The 18,838-nt window shown below is 40.6% G+C and overlaps 1 protein-coding gene across 1 annotated transcript in view; it reads left to right on the top strand.

Annotated features, from left to right (window-relative positions):
- LOC126412921 (uncharacterized) overlaps positions 1–18,838 on the top strand; it is a 224,791-nt gene that overhangs the window by 145,192 nt on the left and 60,761 nt on the right. The window contains exon 10 of the mRNA XM_050082810.1: positions 5,672–5,960. Within this exon, the coding sequence (XP_049938767.1) occupies positions 5,672–5,960 (289 nt within the window). The remainder of the gene's footprint in view (positions 1–5,671; positions 5,961–18,838) is intronic.

The following is an 18,838-nucleotide window of genomic DNA, read 5'->3' as shown; positions in this document are numbered from 1 at the left end:
GCAAAGTCATAAGTCCTACTGATGCAAATATTTACTTCTTCTAAGGGGATTCACAGAGCCCACCAAAAAAGGCTAAAATGAAATGTTACAAATTGAATAATTTTCAAGCTGACAAGCTTTCCTAGTGAAAATCAGCATTTCTAGAATAATGAAATTCAGGCCTGTGAAACTATGGGACTGAGTTTTAGAAATAATCATTATTTAAGATAAGAAGCTTCTGGGACACTAGGACTTTGATTACAGATAACTTTTTGAATGGAACATTTTTGTAAAAGTAAGATGTTTACAGAGAACAGGAGATTGAGGGCTTTCAGATTAAGTATGTCACATTATCAAGAAACATCGTCTTGCTCACTAAAAATTTCAACTCCACATATTCCTTCCAAATATTAAATTATGGATCTCTCTTTACTTTATTAAAATTGTTTCCAAATAAATGAGTTAAACTGTTGTCATCAGTAATCAGAAAATTAAGCTGCAAGAAATAAAACTTTATGGATTCCCACTTGAATAAGAAAGTACCAATTTGTGCAGCAGTAACATGTTGTTGTTGTTGTGGTCTTCAGTCCTGAGACTGGTTTGATGCAGCTCTTCATGCTACTCTATCCTGTGCAAGCTTCTTCATCTCCCAGTACCTACTGCAACCTAAATCCTTTTGAATCTGCTTAGTGTATTCATCTCTTGGTCTCCCTCTATGATTTTTACCCTCCACGCTGCCCTCTAATACTAAATTGGCAATCCCATGATGCCTCAGAACATGTCCTACCAAATGATCCCTTCTTCTAGTCAAGTTGTGCCACAAACTCCTCATCTCCCCAATCCTATCCAATACCTCCTCATTAGTTATATGATCCACCCATCTAATCTTCAGCATTCTTCTATAGCACCACATTTCAAAAGCTTCTATTCTCTTCTTGTACAAAGTATTATCGTCCAAGTTTCACTTCCACACATGGCCACACTCCAGACAAATACTTTCATAAATGATTTCCTGACACTTAAATCTATATTCAATGTTCAGAAATTTCACTTCTTCAGAAACGCTTTCCTTGCCATTGCCAGTCTACATTTTATATCCTCTCTACTTCGACCATCATCAGTTATTTTGCTCCCCAAATAGCAAAACTCCTTTATTACTTTGTGTCTCATTTCCTAATCTAATTCTGTGAGCATCACCCGACTTAATTCGACTACATTCCATATCCTCATTTTGCTTCTGTTGATGTTCATCTAATAGCCTCCTTTCAAGACACTATCCATTCTGTTCAACTGCTCTTCCAAGTCCTTTGCTGTCTATGACAGAATTACAATGTCATCGGCAAACCTCAAAGTTTTTATTACCTCTCCATGGATTTTAATACCTACTCTGAATTTTTCTTTTGTTTCCTTCACTGCTTGCTCAATATAAAGATTGAATAACATCGGGGATTGGCTAAAACCCTGTCTCACTCCCTTCCCAACCACTGCTTCCCTTTCATGTCTGTCGACTCTTATAATTGCCATCTGGTTTCTGTACAAATTGTAAATAGCCTTTCGCTCCCTGTATTTTACCCCTACCACCTTCAGAATTTGAAAGAGAGTATTCCAGTCAACATTGTCAAATGCTTTCTCTAAGTCTACAAATGCTAGAAATGTATGTTTGCCTTTCCTTAACCTAGCTTCTAAGATAAGTCGTAGGGTCAGTATTGCCTCACGTGTTCCTATATTTCTACGGAATCCAAACTGATCTACCCAAAGGTTGGCTTCTACTAGTTTTTCCACTCATTTGTAAAGAATTCGCATTAGTATTTTGCAGCTGTGGTTTTTTAAACTGATTGTTCGGTAATTTTCACATCTTTCAACACCTGCTTTCTGTGGGATTGGAATTATTATATTCTTCTTGAAGTCTGAGGGTATTTCGCCTGTCTCATACATCTTGCTCACCAGATGGTAGAGTTCATCAGAACTGGCTCTCCCAAGGCCGTCAGTAGTTCTAATGGAATGTTGTCTACTCCCGGGGCCTTGTTTCAACTCAGATCTTTCAGCACTCTGTCAAACACTTCACGCAGTATCATATCTCCCATTTCATCTTCATCTACATCCTCTTCCATTTCCATAATATTGTCCTCAAGTACATCGCCCTTGTATAGACCCTCTATATACTCCTTCCACCTTTCTGCTTTCTCTTCTTTGCTTAGAACTGGGTTTCCATCTGAGCTCTTGATATTCATACAAGTGGTTCTCTTTTCTCCAAAGGTCTCTTTAATTTTCCTGTAGGCAATATCTATCTTACCCCTAGTGAGATAAGCCTCTACATCCTTACATTTGTCCTCTAGCCGTCCCTGCTTAGCCATTTTGCACTTCCTGTCAATCTCATTTTTGAGGCGTTTGTATTCCTTTTTGCCTGCTTCATTTACTGCATTTTTATATTTTCTCCTTTCATCAATTAAATTCAATATTTCTTCTGTTACCCAAGGAGTTCTACTAGGCCTTGTCTTTTTCTCTACTTGATCCTCTGCTGCCTTCACTACTTCTTCTCTCAACACTACCCATTCTTCTTCTACTGTATTTCTTTCCCCTATTCCTGTCAGTTGTTCCGTTATGCTCTCCCTGAAACTCCGTATAACCTCTGGTTTGGTCAGTTTACCCAGGTCCCATGTCCTTAAATCCCCACCTTTTCGCAGTTTCTTCGGTTTGAGTCTACAGTTCATAACCAATAGATTGTTGTCAGAGTTCACATCTGCCCCTGGAAATGTCTTACAATTTAAAACCTGGTTCCTAAATCTCTGTCTTACCATTATATAATCTATCTGAAACCTGTCAGTATCTCCAGACTTCTTCCATGTATACAGCCTTCTTTTATTGTTCTTGAACCAAGTGTTAGCTATGATTAATTTGAGCTCTGTGCAAAATTCTACCAGGCGGCTTCCTCTTTCATTTCTTAGCCCCAATCCATATTCACCTACTACGTTTCCTTCTCTCCCTTTTCCTACTACCAAATTCAAGTCACCCATGACTATTAAATTTTTGTCTCCCTTCACTACCTGAATAATTTCCTTGATTTCATCATACATTTCTTCAATTTCTTCGTCATCTGCAGAGCTAGTTGGCATATAAACTTGTACTACTGTAGTAGGCGTGGGCTTTGTGTATATCTTGGCCACAATAATGCATTCACTATGCTGTTTGTAGTAGCTTACCTGCACTCCTATTTTCCTATTCATTATTAAAGCTACTCCTGCATTACCGCTATTTGATTTTGTATTTATGATCCTGTGTTCGCCTGACCAAAAGTCTTGTTCCTCCTGCCACCGAACTTTACTAATTCCCACTATATCTAACTTTAGCCTATCGATTTACCTTTTTAAATTTTCTAACCTACCTGCCCAATTAAGGGATCTGACATTCCACGCTCCGATCCGTAGAAAACCAGTTTTCTTTCTCCTGATAACGATGTCCTCTTGAGTAGTCCCCGCCCGGGTCATTAAAAAAAAAAAGAAGTGCTGAGGTCAAGAGTGTCACAAGAATAAGAAGGATGGTTGAACCTTACTCTGTTCCTATCACATGTGGTTGTAAGTTCAGGATCAGTACTGAAATACTTCTCTGGCATCAATATTCCCTGAAATGTAATTCAACTGGGTTCATCTTCATCTTCACCTTAGATGAAATTTTGTTAGGCACGCTTTAACAGTTCCTGGAAGTATTGCAGGCACATTGATTCTTGATAATCTGGGTCATTTCCAGCTTGCCTAATTGCTGTGTGTGTTGCAAATGGCACTTATTCTATAGTTTTTTAAAATTAGTTGTGACTTTTGACAGTTCAATACAGCGTGAGTCAAGGGAAGCGCAGTTGCCAGTGTGTGCTGAGCATGTCAGCAACTGACAATAATGCTAGCCCTCCTCAGTGTGCAACCTGTCAGGCTTGACTGCCTGCATGAACAACAAGCCATACAAGTCAGCTAATCTGTGATCTCTCTCAAACAATTTTAAAGAAACTATTTGGTAATAAACTCTTGTTCTCGAACATCTGCTATTTATCAGCTTTGTGGTGAACTGCCTATCATATCACTAATGGTCACAATTATTGTGGTATTTCTGTAAAGGATAAACTTTTGCAAGAAGTTCTTAAACTTTGCAGTGAAAAATACGGGTCAGTATGAATTTGCATTTGACACATGTTACATCATATGTTGCTGCATATGAAATGTAGATAACTTATTGAATTATTCTTTAAACTTTTAAGGATATTGTTATTTGTCTCCAATCTTGAGAAAATGGAATATATGTAAAGAGCACTCGGTCATGAATGTATGCACCAGTAACAAAGCCAGAATGAAATATTCACAAGTCCTTCGTATTTCATAAATGGTCTGAGATACTGAAACAAGATTTTGGCAAATAATAGTGCACAAAGAGGAAAGTATTTTGCCATATAATTCATATGTGAAACTTTCATATCCACTGTGATACTGAAGCAACTAGAGATTTTTTTCAATGAAATAATGTATTTTGAGGACCATTCATAGATGGTGAAGTGAGAACTGCTGTGGGTTTCGCAGCTATGTAAGTGAAGAAGTTTCACATTGATTTTTATACTGGGAATGGGCTTTTTTGGTATAATAGTGACCTATCTTGTTCTAAATTGCTAGTTTAATATTATGCTGTTTCGGGATTCTGTTGCAGTTTCTTTTTCAACTGCATTATAATGTTAGTGACATTCTGTTGTGTTTTGTCAAAAGAACCAGATTTTAACATGGCAACAAGAGAAGTTACATATTATTCAAAACTCATAACAGTCATTCATGAATCCCTCTCCTGAACTACCCTCTTGGTATGCTTGGCAACTCGAAACCAGTCCTGTAGTGTAACATTTGCAATGTTATCTTTTTCAGCATTTTAACATCGCTGAGCACAAATTTCTTGTGTCCCTATATTCTCAGTTAGATTCAAATGAGCATGATACAGAGCAAGCCTGATTAAACTATGCCCTTCAGTGTTAGCTATTTCATTGACCTGGTAGCCTGGCTTGTACAGCTCTACAAATGAACTCTGCCTTATACATGCTGTGTTCAACTTTATCCAGTGGACTATTTCTTTCTACCCAGAGCATAATATCTGCTTTTTCTTAACTGCATTTTTGGAGCTTTATCCATTGCTACAGAGGGTATGCAAATTGTTAATTACTATTGTTGAATTCAAAAGAATATTTTGTGCAGCAGAACATTATCTTCACAGTGGGTAAATGTGCTCTTGGATGACAGCTTTTATTCTGGACCTCATGTTCAGATGTGCTGCACTGTTGTTATTAATGCAATGCCAACACAAAACACTTGTTCATAATAACTGATGGCTGCAGAACACTTCAAAACCAGCAGATGAATTCAGATATGCATGTAATGCGCAACTCCATGTGATGCCATTTATCCATGGTGCAGCAACAGGGGCACTATACACTTTACCAAGCCAACTGCTGGTGGTATGGTAGCAAGGCTCGCTCTTCATTGGTATTACTTGGGCAATGGATCATGACCCCTCCAGTGAGTGAAATGTCGAAAGTTACAACTAATTTTAAACACCCTATTAATACAAACAAATGATCATAGTTTGGTACTAATGTGAACCAACAGTTTCTGTTATGTGCAACAAATATAAATATACTGGAAATAGTTTCTGTTGTTTTGTTATGTTGTAGTGCTTGAAGCTTCTACATTTCTTGATTTGCCACTGGTACTTAGTGATGCTGCTGTTCCTGGCGTCTTTGGTTCAACATTACCATACAAACCAAATGAAGACAAGAATGAAACAGTACTATGGTCAGAACTTCAAGCAGCAATTGAAGATATACAAACGGCAGGCCTTGGAGGTGTTCCATTCTCTGCTCCACCTTTATGTGCAGGCTCTGCTGAACTTCCAGTTGATGGGGAACTGTGTTTGCGATGGGTTCAGGCTGCTTCACTTATGCCACTTGTTGTAATAAACAGGTAAGTTAAGTGTAATATTATGTGCCCATGTGTACATTCATTTAAAGCTAAAAATTATATTAATTTGGATGTAGAAACACACATAACTGGAGGAAAGATAGATGCTACCTATAGGAAAATTGAAGAGCTCTTTGGAAAGAAGAGAAGCAGCTGTATCATACAGCTGATTCTCTTCTTTCCAAGAGCAGTTCTATCACAAGTCGCTGGGGCACTCCTGACAATGTCCTTGTCTCCAATGAACATGCACTGTCCAGAACAACATACTTGGTTCTAGTATTTCAGCAGGCTCTTCAGTTTTCCTATAGGTAGCATTTATCAGCTCAGATGACAAACTGGCACTAAGTGAGAAGGGAGAACTGACAGATAGAAGAAATATATGGAAGGGCTATATAAGAACAATGGACTTAAACATAATGTTATGGAAAGGGAAGAGGAAGTTGATTAGTGTGGGTTATATGGTATTGCAGCAAGAATTTGACAGAGCACTGAAAGGACTAAGTCAAAATAAGGTGCCTGGAGTACACACACATCAACATACATGCTCTACAAGACACTGTATGGTGGGTGGTGAAGGGTATCTTGTACCATTACTGTACTCCATGTCAGTGTTTATGGCCTCTGAGCTGGGGATGCACAGTAGACAGCTATGCAGCTAGCCAGTCAACACTCCAGTCTGTTTCCACATTCCGTACTGTGTAAACTTCCATTGTATTTGAGCTTTATATCATGTTTTACATGTGTGGAATGATTTGCTGATTTCTGTGGTGTTCTGTGTGTTCTGTGAAGTTTCTCATAATGGCTGAAATACCTGGAAAGCACCAAGTGACTCTCATACAGACAAGGGACCTTATTTTTAAAGTGTACTCCTTCTTCAAATACCAGGCATATTCAGATAAGCCAGTCTGTGACATTCCCAAAGTGCAGGAATGCACTGCAGAGGCCCGTGGTGATATTGGTGTACAAACTGTTAGACAAATTGTACAGAAGGGTAAGCTGTCTCAGCAGGCAACTGCAAATTTGGAATTTCAGTCTCTAGGGAAGAAACATTGTATGCTAAAGCATATAACAGGAATTGACAACTTTGATCAAGATGTTTTATGTCAGAAGGTTCTCGAATTTTATGAAAGAGGCGAGATCCCCACAGCAGCAAAATTGCTCACTGTTATACGTGAAGCTACTGAGTTTGAAGGAGGTGCAAGGTCAATCAAAGAATATTGAAGGACATCAGATTTATGTGTGTAAAATTTAATTACATACATAAATTTTTAATGGAACAAAGTTATATTGCTGCTGCTAGAATGGTGTTTCTGAGAGCAGTGCACGAAGTCAGATCAAAAGGAATATCATCTGTGTATTAATTGGACAAAGCTTAAGTGAACCAAAAATGCACAGAAATTTTATTTGTCACACAACAGAGGAAAAAGGCAGCTTGAGTTCCAATGGGAAAAGGGGGGGCCTCTTATAACATGTTGCAACAGTTCCTCTACTACCAGATTTTTACCTCAAAGTAAACTTATATTTCAACCAAAATCAAAAACCAACTCTGTCTCTCATTCCAAAATGAATGAAGAAATGTTTTTAGAATGGTTTAAGAAACAGCTATTGCTTTATTTGCATCCAGGCTCTGTCATTGCTGTGGACAATGCAAGCTACCACTGTTATTCTCAACAGGCCTCCCACTACAAACACCAGAAAAAGTTATATTCTTTCATGCCTGTGAAGTAATAATAAATAACATACTGAAACACAAACTAGATAAGAGCTGCTGGAGCTTGTTAAGATTTGAAAACACAGCAGTAAAATACACACAATTGATTCAATAGCTCTGCAACACGGTCTCAGGGTGCTGCAAATACCACCTTATCATTCCATTTATAATCCAATAGAACTGGTGTGGCCACAGGTGAAGAGATATGTTGCAGATAAAAATACTACATTTAAAGTAGCCAACACTGAAAGACTGATCCATGAAGCAATAGATTAAATCACTATTTCTGATTGGGAAGCATCACACTGACTAATTGCAAGAAGAAGATTACTGGAAAGAAGTTAAACAATGGAAAATACAGGATGGAATGTAACAATACCAGAGAAGGAAAGTTGCTACTCGCCTTATAGTGGAGATGCTGAGTTGCGATACGCGCAACAAAAAGGTTCACACAATTACTGCTTTCGGCCATTAAGGCCTTTGTGAGCAGTAGACACACTTACACACACACTTACACACACACACACACACACACACACACACACACACACACTCATGCAAATGCAACTTGCACACACGTCTGCAGTCTCAGAGAACTGAAACCACACTGTGAGCAGCAGCATCAGTGCATGATGGGAGTGGCGACTGGGTGGGAGTAAGGAGGAGGCTGGGGCAGGTAGGGGGAGGGATAGTATGGTGGGAGTGGCGGACAATGAAGTGTTGCAGTTTAGACAGAGGACAGGAGAGAAGGTGCGGAGGGGGCAGCGGTAAGTAGCGGAAGGAGAGAAATAAAAAAAAAATAAAATTAAAAGGCTGAGTGTGGCGGTGAAACGACGGCTGTGTAGTGCTGGAAAGGGAACAGGGAGGGGGCTGGATGGGTGAGGACAGTCACTAAGGAAGGTTGAGGCCAGGAGGGTTACGGGAATGTAGGATGTATTGCAGGGAAAATCTCACCTGCACAATTCAAAAAAGCTGGTGTTGGTGGGAAGGATCCATATGGCACAGGCTCATTGAGATGAGGGATATCATGTTTGTCAGCGTGTTCAGCAACGAGGTGATCCACTTGTTTTTTGGCCCCAGTTTGTCAATGGCCATTCATGTGGACAGACAGCTTGTTGGTTGTCATGCCTACATAGAATGCAGCACAGTGGTTGCAGCTTAGCTTGTAAACCACATGACTGATTTCACAGGTAGCCCCGCCTTTGATGGGACAGGTGATGTTAGTGACAGGAATGGAGTAGGTGATGGTAGGAGGATGTATGGGACAGGTCTTGCATCTAGGTCTATTACAGGGGTATGAAACATGAGGTAAGGGATTGGGAGCAGGGGTTGTGTACGGATGGATGAGAATATTGTGTAGGGTTGGTGGATGGTGGAATACCATGATAGGAGGGGTGGGAAGGATAGTGGGTAGGAAATTTCTTATTTCAGGGCACTATGAGAGGTAATCAAAACCCTGGTGGAGAATGTAATTCATTTGCTCCAGTCCCGGATGGTACTGAGTTATGAGCGGAATGCTCCTCTGTGGCCGGACTGTGGGACTTTGGGAGTTGGTGGGAGACTGGAACAATAAGGCCAGAGGATTTGTTTTTGTGCAAGGATGGGAGGCTAATTATGGTCAGTGAAGGCTTCGGTGAGACCCTTGGAATATTTTGAGAGGGACTGCTCATCACTGCAGATGTGACGACCATGGGTGGCTAGGCTGTACAGAAGGGCCTTCTTGGTATGGAATGGGTGGCAGCTGTTGAAGTGGTGGTATTGCTGGTGGTTAGTAGGTTTGATATGGACGGAGGTACTGATGTGGCCATTTCTGAGGTAGAGGTCAACATCTAGGAAGGTGGCTTGTTGGGTTAAGTAGGACCAGGTGAAGCAAATGGGGGACAAGTTGTTGTGGTTCTGGAGGAATGTGAATAAGGTGTCCTCACCTTCAATCCAGATAGCAAAGATGTCATCAATGAACCTGAACCAGGTGAGGGGTTTAGGATTCTGGGTTTTTAGAAAGTATTCCTGTAGATGGCCCATGAATAGATTAGCATAGGATGGTGCCATGTGGGTGCCCATAGCTGAACCACGTATTTGTTTGTAGGTAATGCCTTCAAAGGAGAAGTAATTGTGGGTGAGGATATAGTTGGTCATGGAGACTAGGAAGGAGGTTGTTAGTTTGGAATCCATAGGGTGTTTGGAATGGTAGTGTTTGATAGCAGTAAAGCCATGGGCATTAGGAATGTTAGTGTACAGGGAGGTGGCATCAATAGTGATAAGCAGGGCTCTGTGTGGCAAAGGGACAGGAACTTTGGAGAGTTGGTCGAGGAAATGGTTGGTATCTTTTGTATAGGATTTTAGGTTCCAGGTAATAGGTTGAAGGTGAGTAGAGATTCTATCAGTGGGGGCACAGCAACCAGCCACAATGGGGCATTCTGGGACGTTGGGGTTATGGACTTTAGGAAGCATGTAGAAGGTGGGAGTGCGGGGAGTGGTAGGGGTAAGTAGAGAGATGGACTCTGGGGAGAGGTTCTGGGATGGGCCTAAGGATTTGAGTAGTGACTGGAGATCCTGTTGGATTACTGGAATGGGATCACTGTGGCATGATTTGTAGGTAGAAGTATCTGACAGCTGGTGGAGTCCTTGTGCCACATAATCCTTGCAGTTCAAAACAACGGTGGTGTAGCCTTTGTCTGCAGGTGGTATTATAAGTTTGGGATCAGTTTTTAGTTGTTGGACTGCAGTTCTTTCTGTGGATGTAAGGTTAGTTTGCATGTTGAGGGATTTTGGGAATGATGATGAGGCAAGGTTAAAGGTTAAGAAATTCTGGAAAGTTAACAGGGGATGATTTGGAGGCAGTGGGGGTAGATCACAGTTGGGTGGAGGAGTGAACTGAGTTAGACAAGGTTCAATATTGGTCTTTGTTTGAGTCTGATTGGTCGGTTTGGTGGCGAAAAAGTGTTTCCACTGTAGGGAATGGGAGAAGGAGAGAAGGTCTTTAACTAGTCCTGCATGGTTGAATTTGGGAGTGGGACAAAAGGTCAGGCCTTTGGAGAGGACTGATATTTCTGTGGGACTAAGGCTTCTGGAGGAAAGGTTCATAAATGTGTTGCGGGTCTGTTTAGGTTCTGGGTTCTGTGTGGTAGTGGGAGGGAATTTTGCAGGGTGGGGTAAGTGTAGTAGGTCTGCGAGACAGGGTTTGTCAGCTATGAGGGAGCGTGGGGGAGGTTTGGAGGTTGTTATAGAAGTGGTGGACAGTGGTACTCCGAGGCAGGAGTAGGAAGTGAGCAGGATGTAGAGTTTTATGAGGTGGCATTGTGCATGTTGCTCAAGTTCCTGCAGGGCAAGAGTTTGAATGTGTATTATGGGTTCCAGGCATTTGGGATTACATAGCAGGAGAATTTTGTGGATGGAGAGAAGATACTGCAAGGAGGATTGGGCTTGATTGATATGGTTTTGCAGGACTATGTTGGTGAGGGCTAAGGATTGGCAGAATCTGAACAGGTGGAGGTCATTGTGGAAGGAGGGGTGGTAACCAGAGATGGGTACTTTGATGGTAAGGCCATTAGGGGGGATTTCATGAGCCAAGCAACAACGCAGTATCAGTATGTGGGACTGGGATCTGGCTCACCCATACACCTATACACAAGCTAAGCTGCAACTAGTGTGCTGCATTCTATGTAGGCATGACAACCAACAAGCTGTCTGTCCACATGAATGGACACTGACAAACTGTGGCCAAAAAACAAGTGAGGCTCTGTATCACTAGTTTCTCTTCATGTCATTATGGCTGAGAAGTACTGAATACACAGTCCATTCTGTAACATGTAGCTCATGCTTATAAGGAAGACCTAGTAAATTTATCACAAAATGTTTTGTAGCACACAATGAACCAGACTGTGGCAAGTTAGGTTAAACTTTGCTATTGCAGCTGTCCATAATGTAGCTACTGTCTGTGTACTTTCAGATGAGATGACAATGAAGCATTCTTTATAAGATGCAAGGCTAGAGACCATTAATGCTGTTGCAAACTACAGTCATTTCCTTTCCTGTTCCACTCACAAGTTGTGTGAGGGAAACATGACTGTCTATATGCCTCTGTACAAGTCCTAATTTCTCTAATCTTTTCATTGTGGTCCTTATGTAAAAGGTACGCTGGCAGCAGTAGAACTGTTCTGCAGTCAGCTGAGAATACCAGTACTCTAAATTTTCTGGATACTGTTTCACAAAAAGAACACCGTCTTTCTGCCAGGCACGCCCATTTGAGTTTACAAAGCATCTCCGTAACACCTACAAGCAGATTGAACCTACCAATAGCAAATCTAGCAGCACACATCGGAATTGCTTCAGTGTCTACCTTTAATCCAAACTGATGGGGATCCCAAACAGGTGAGAAGTACTCAAGAATGGGTTGCACAAGTGTTCTGCGTGTGGCCTCCTGCACAGATGGGCTACACTTACATAGAATCCTCCCGATGAACTGAAATCAACCATTCGCCTTTGCTTTTACCATCCTTACCAGGGTGCTCCATTTCATATTGCTTTGCAATGTTATGCCTAGATGTATTGTATTCAGATATTGAAGGATGGTTTTTCCCACTCATCTGCATTAATTTGCATGCTGACATTCATCACAACACACAGAGATTCTGCCTGAGTCATACTGTATCATCCTACTGTCACTCAATGATGATACTTTCCCATGTACTACAGCACCACCAGCTAACAGTCAGAGATTGCTTCTCACCTTATCTGTCAGATAATTTATGCATGTAGAGAACAAGAGCAGTTCTATCACAAGTCGCTGGGGCACTCCTGACAATATCCTTGTCTCTGATGAACATGCACTGTCCAGAACAACATACTGGGTTCTAGTATTTTAGCAGTCTTCAAGACACTCACATATCTGGAAATCTGTCCTGTATGCTCGGACATTTGTTAACAGTCTGCAATTGGGCATCATGTGAAATGCTTTCCAGAAATATAGGGACATGGAACCTGCCTGTTGCTCTTCATCCATGGTTTAAAGGATTTTGTGAGAAAAGGGCAAGCTGCATTTTGTAGAAATGATGCTTTCTAAATCCACATTGATTTGTGGGTAGAAGCTTTTCTGTCTGAGGGAAATTTACTATATTCAAACAGACTATGCTCAAGAATTCAGCAGCAAAGAGTTATTAAGTGGTTATGTTCTTTTGCCCTTCTTACAAACAGGAGTCACCTGCACTTTCTTCCAGTCTGTTTGGACTTTGTGCTGGGCAAGAGATTCATGATAAATGCAAGCTAAGTAAGGGGTCAGAACCATACAGTGCACTCTGTACAGCCAAACTAAGGTTCCATCTGGAGTTGTGACTTATTTGTTTTCGACTCTTTCAGTTCTCTACACTAAAAATGCCTATTATTATGTCCTCCATACAGGAGTCTGGGTGTGATGGTCAAACAATGGTATGCCTGTATGAACCTCCCATGTCAATGACACTCCCCCAGAATTATTGAGATCCTTAGGACAGAAAGCCAAGACAAAGCTATTCTGCCTGGTGTATAGGAGGGACAAAATACCCTAAAACTTCATGAAGAATCTAGTAATTCCAGTTACAAAGAGGGTAGGTACTGACAGCTATGAATGCTACCAAACCATTAGTTTAATGAATTATGGTTGCACATTATTTATAGAAGATGGAAAATCTGGTAGAAGCCAACGTTGCTGCAGATCAGTTTGACTTCTGGTGAAATGTAGGAAGCCACAAGGTAATATGGACATTACAACTTATCATAGAATATAGGTTAAAGAAAGGAAAATCTGTTTATAGTATTTGTAGTTTTAGAGAAAGCTTTTGAGAATGTTGCATGGAATACACTTTTTGAAGTTCTAAAAGTAGCAGGGATAAAATACAGGCAGCCAAAGGTATATCAGACTCTAGTTATAATAAGTGGAGGACTTGAAAGCCAATCAGTAGCTCAGAAAAGAGAGAGACACACACAGCTGTAACCTATCTCCAATGTTATTCAGCCTGTACATGGAGCAAGCAGCAAAGCAAACCAAGGAGCTATTTGTAGATCAAATTAGAGTAAAGGGAGAAGAAAAAATTTGATGCTTGCTGATGATATTGTAATTCTGTCAGAGACAGCAGAGGGCATGGAAGAGCAGTTGAATGGGTAGCACCTTGAAAGAGGTTACAAGATGAATATCAAAAAAAGTAAACCAAGGGTAATGGAATGTAGTTGCTTTAAATCAGGTGATGCTGAAAAAGGAACAGATTAGGAAATCAAACAGTAAAAGTAGTAAATGCGTTTTGGTATTTGTACAGCAAAAGTAACAGCTGATGGCCAAAGTAGAGAGGATATAAAATGTTGGGTGACTATAGCATGATAAGCATTTCTGTAAATGAAGAAATTGTTAACGTCTAATATAAATTTAAGTGTGAGGAAATCTTTTCTGGAGATATTTGTATGTAGTATAGCTTTACACATAAGTGAGTCATGGATGTTAAGCAGCTTAGACATGAGGAGAACAGAAGCTTTTGAAATGTGGTACTATGGAAGAATGGTGAAGATTAGGTGCAAAGATCAAGTAACTAATGAGGAGGTATTGAATCAAATTGGGGAAAAAAGAAATTTATGGCCCAACTCGACTGAAAGAAGGGGTCAATTGATAGGAGACATCCTGAGGCACCAACAAATTGTCAGTTTGGTAATGCTGGTTTGATATCCTTGCCAGACTCCTATATGTTGGACAAGAAGTTATTTGTGGTCAAGAGTTGGAGTGATCTATGACCCCATCATAAACAGTGCGAGTGTCACATACAATGGATAGTGCCTTTAAAATTGAAACATTCCTAGTACTACCATGTGGAATCCAAAGTCAGTTGCATGCTAACATTAACCCAGATTCTTGTTTATTTGGCTTGTGCTTGCTTGCATTCATTTTGTGAATTCTTCACAATGTCATGCTCTGATAATTCTTTGTCTGTCCCTGACCTTGCTATCAGATTCTCTGCTCACCCATTAGGTTGATACACTGTGTTTTTGTGAGCACCTTGGGCTCATTCTGGTTTTCCTAGATGTTCTCATCTTGTGCTATCAGATTCTCTGCTCACCCATTAGGTTGATACACTGTGTTTTTGTGAGCACCATGGGCTCATTCTGGTTTTCCTAGATGTTCTCATCTTGCTACCTGAGAAATAGCAGGAGGGAAGTGTGGGGGATAAGAACTGAGAGGTGACCAACTCATGGATACAGTAAGCAGTATTCAGGATGCAGTAGTTATTCAGACATGAAGAGGCTTGAACAAAATGGAGTAGCATGGAGAGCTGCATCAGACCAGTCTTTCGATTCAAGACTCCAACACCAGTAATATATGTTTACAAGTAATATATGCCTCCCCATATATGTTGCCTGGCAAAGAAAATGAAGTTCCTATAAAGGGGACTAGGAAACCAAATGAAACTTCACAGATTGATGGGGTACAGTATGTGATATTCTTTCAGTGATTACAAAATTGAGTGTCAAATTTACAACCTGGAAGTATGAGCCCACTTATCAGATTCACACTACATTCCCTCTGGCCTGCACGTATACACTGATTTGGTTGTTGTATCCTCTCCTGAGACAAGTTGGCCTATAATTTTGTCGTTGGTCTTTGATGTCCTGGATACTGGCTCAGGGATGGAGTTGATGTCCAAGCTGGTCCCAAACATTTTCTATCAGCAACAAATATGGGGATCTTGATGGCCATGTGACTATCTCAAATCATGCAGACAGCTCATACTCCATGTGTGGACAAGCATTGTCCTGTTGAAAAATGACACCATGCTACTGGTGCATAAGGTGAAAACACATGAAGATGCAGGATGTCTGTGATATACCTTTATGCTGCCAGAGTTCCCTCAATCACTACCATCTGTGATGTGAAGTCATAGCTGATGGCTCCCCTCACCTTGCCACCAGTAGTAACACTGTGGTGCCTCTCCAAAACATTATAAGAATGGGACTACTCTCCAGGTCATTCTCATACTCGACAACAGTGGTCCTCCAGGATAGTGCAGAATCATGATTCATTGCTGAACACAATACAATGCCATTCATCACCAGTACATGCTTACTGGCCGCTGTAACACTCCAACCTCAACCGTTTGTGTCGAGATGTTAATGGCAGCCTACACGTTGAATGCTAATTCCCTGGTCCGACTGCTGCTAGTTTGCAACTGGTGGTGCAAGATGACAGAGAATATTGCAGGGAGACCATTACTTGTTCTCAAATGGTAGGTGCATATACAAAGGGGTTACAATGTCCAAAATACAGAGATACTACCTTTTGGTGGTCAGACTTGGTCTACCTGAAGAACGAGTATGCTTGCCCTCACATTCCATGCAATTCAACATCAGACAGCTGTCACATTTGAATGCCCCTCAAATCTAGATATTGCACAATTTGACCAGCTGATGAAATGGAGACCCACAGTGAGGCGTCTTCCAGACTGTAAGGTCCTGATAACACTGTCTCACATGCATATGCAATGCCTCCATGTCCTTCCCAGTGATTACTCAACATCTGAGGCCTTTCACATGCCTTATATACCATAACACATCTAGTAACAACATCAAACACAAACAACAATAATGGACTCTTGTGTCCATTCCAACTGTCATAAATAATTGAAACTCTAATCATTTACATACCCACTGATGATGTGCATGTGTACAAAGTTAATGTGACATCTGGCCGTGTCTTATGGGTAGTTCACCTTTTTTGTCAGGCTGTGCATTTAATCAGGTAGACCACACTGCTTTCCAGATTTCCAGTATGTATCTACATATTATTTGAGTAGGTAACCAATACACAGTAGACCTATCTGCTAGAATTAGAGGTTTTTGCTCACTATTTATATTATTCAAATTGCTTTGAAGGAGTTCTTCAACCAAATAATATGCTCTTATTTTAATCCAAGTGTCTAATATGTGCTTGAATTTACTGAAAGGAAGGTTTTTTACTATGTTTGGCAATTTGTTGTCTAACTTCGAGCTCAGATATTTATGGCTCTTGTGTATGACTGACAGTATTGAAAATGGTATGTATTACTTATAAAAAACCACAATTTTTTCAGTACATATTTGTTCTTAAGAGTTACAATTTGGTGATAATATCAGTCAACATTTCTCTTACAAGTTCTATTTTTCTATATAGTCTGCACCATGTTCTATGACATTATCACGGCATTGTGTAAGTGAGTGTGTTCCCTGTTTGTAAAAGCTCTTGTCCTCTGTTTGTAGCCATGGTTTCACTGCATGGATTAACTCTCATAATTTTCAAAATGTGTCCCATGATGGCCCAAACAGATGGATGACCAAGAGCACCAGGGCTATTGGATGGATGAGGCAATGGTGTCCAACCTAATTTGGTGATTTGTTCCCAGCTTCTGAGACATGTGGACATGCATTGTCATGTTGGTGCAAGATTTCTTTTGGATTCTTGTCAGACTGAACATGATGGAAATGGTTCTTGAGTCTTCACATATGCCTCCCAATTAATGGTTGACCATTGTGGCAACTCATCCATGAAATAACACCATTCTTATTCCAAAAGACTACAGTTATGATTTTCCCAGTAGAGGGAACTGCCTTGAATTTCTCCTTTTTTATTGTTTGGGGGTGGAACCACTCCAGAGACTGCCTTTTTGTTTCCAGCTCATAGTGGTGCACCCAGGTTTCGCCAACTGTAATGACGTCTGATGGAAAAGCCACTCCATTGGCTTCTAACTGATATATCAGTTCAGATGAAATGGCTTACCTTCCAATCTTGTGTTCTGTTGTGACTTTCCATGGAACCTTTCTTGGGAGCAACTGTGAATATCCAAGAGTATCAATCACTGCATACTTCCAATGCTCACTGATGGTTGCAAAGCCATCTGCTGAGTTATGTGCTGGTCTGCATGAACAATGGCTTCCACACAGTTCATCATGTCAGCAGTTCTGGCAGGAGGCCAACTCAATTTCTATACTTCCTGACTCTCTATACCAGTCACACTATAGTATGCTTATCAACTGCGTAATTACCATACATTGCACACAAACATTTATGGATGTTCATCACAGTTTATCTTCCACAACCAAGGATTAAATTACAGGATATTGCTTGTAACCTGTGTCTTGCATAGACACCTATTTGATCATTCACTACAGTTGTGCCATATGTCAGCATTGTTGGAAACTTCACACAAGTTGTGGTGTTACAGTCCAGAAAAGTGATGTGTAACCCTATGCCTACCTTGCTGATGAATGCTGCTCACATGCTTTCAAACAACATAATAATTTAATGTTTAGGAGAGCAGGTTATTGTGCATGTTTGTGGTAAACATTTGCATGTGGCAAGTAATCACAAAGGACTACATGTGTCTTCGAGATGGGATTATGATCACATTAACTACCCAAGTGGCAGTACTTGTGGGATTGTTTGTGGATGCTCCATGGATCATAGTCCCAGGTCAGAGAAATGCATTGGCCCTTCAGCAAAAACCATGGATATCAGTAAGAAAAAGTGATAAAAACAAAAGTATAGTTTGAAATATATATTCACTCTGTTGTAAAATTTAGATCTCTCTAGTTAACATTTGCATGTGATACAAAGAACTGCTTATTTTGAAGAGTTATTCCATCATCATTCAAGAATATATGGCAAATATATCTGAGAAGCCTAGTTAAATCAAACAATGGAAACCCCATGTAGGAATATCAACAATGTAGGAAAAGACAGATTGCTACTTACCATAAAGAAGACACATTAAGTTGCAGACAGGCACAATTAAAAGACACTTGCACAAAGCTTTGAGCCACAGCCTTCATCTACAAAAAGAGAAACACACCATTTGTACACACAAGCAAGCACACCTCGTGCACATGTGACTGCCAACTCCAGCATCTTGGGCCGGAAAAGACAGAATGTTAAGTTGCAGACAGGCACAATTAAAAGGCACTTGCATAAAGCTTTCAGCCACAGCCTTCATCAACAAAAGACAAACACACATGATTCATACACACAAGCAAGCATACCTCATGCATACATGACTGTCAACTCCAGCATCTGTGGCCAGTATGCCAGCATTCTGGCCCAAGATGCTGTGCATGAGGTGCGCTTGCTTGTGTGTATGAATGTTGATGAAGGCTGTGGCTGAAAGCTTTATGCAAGTGTCTTTTA

The sequence above is a fragment of the Schistocerca serialis genome, chromosome 7, assembly GCF_023864345.2.
Source record: "Schistocerca serialis cubense isolate TAMUIC-IGC-003099 chromosome 7, iqSchSeri2.2, whole genome shotgun sequence".
NCBI classification, from domain to species: domain Eukaryota; kingdom Metazoa; phylum Arthropoda; class Insecta; order Orthoptera; family Acrididae; genus Schistocerca; species Schistocerca serialis.
This window is presented reverse-complemented; position numbering and strand designations above follow the sequence as displayed.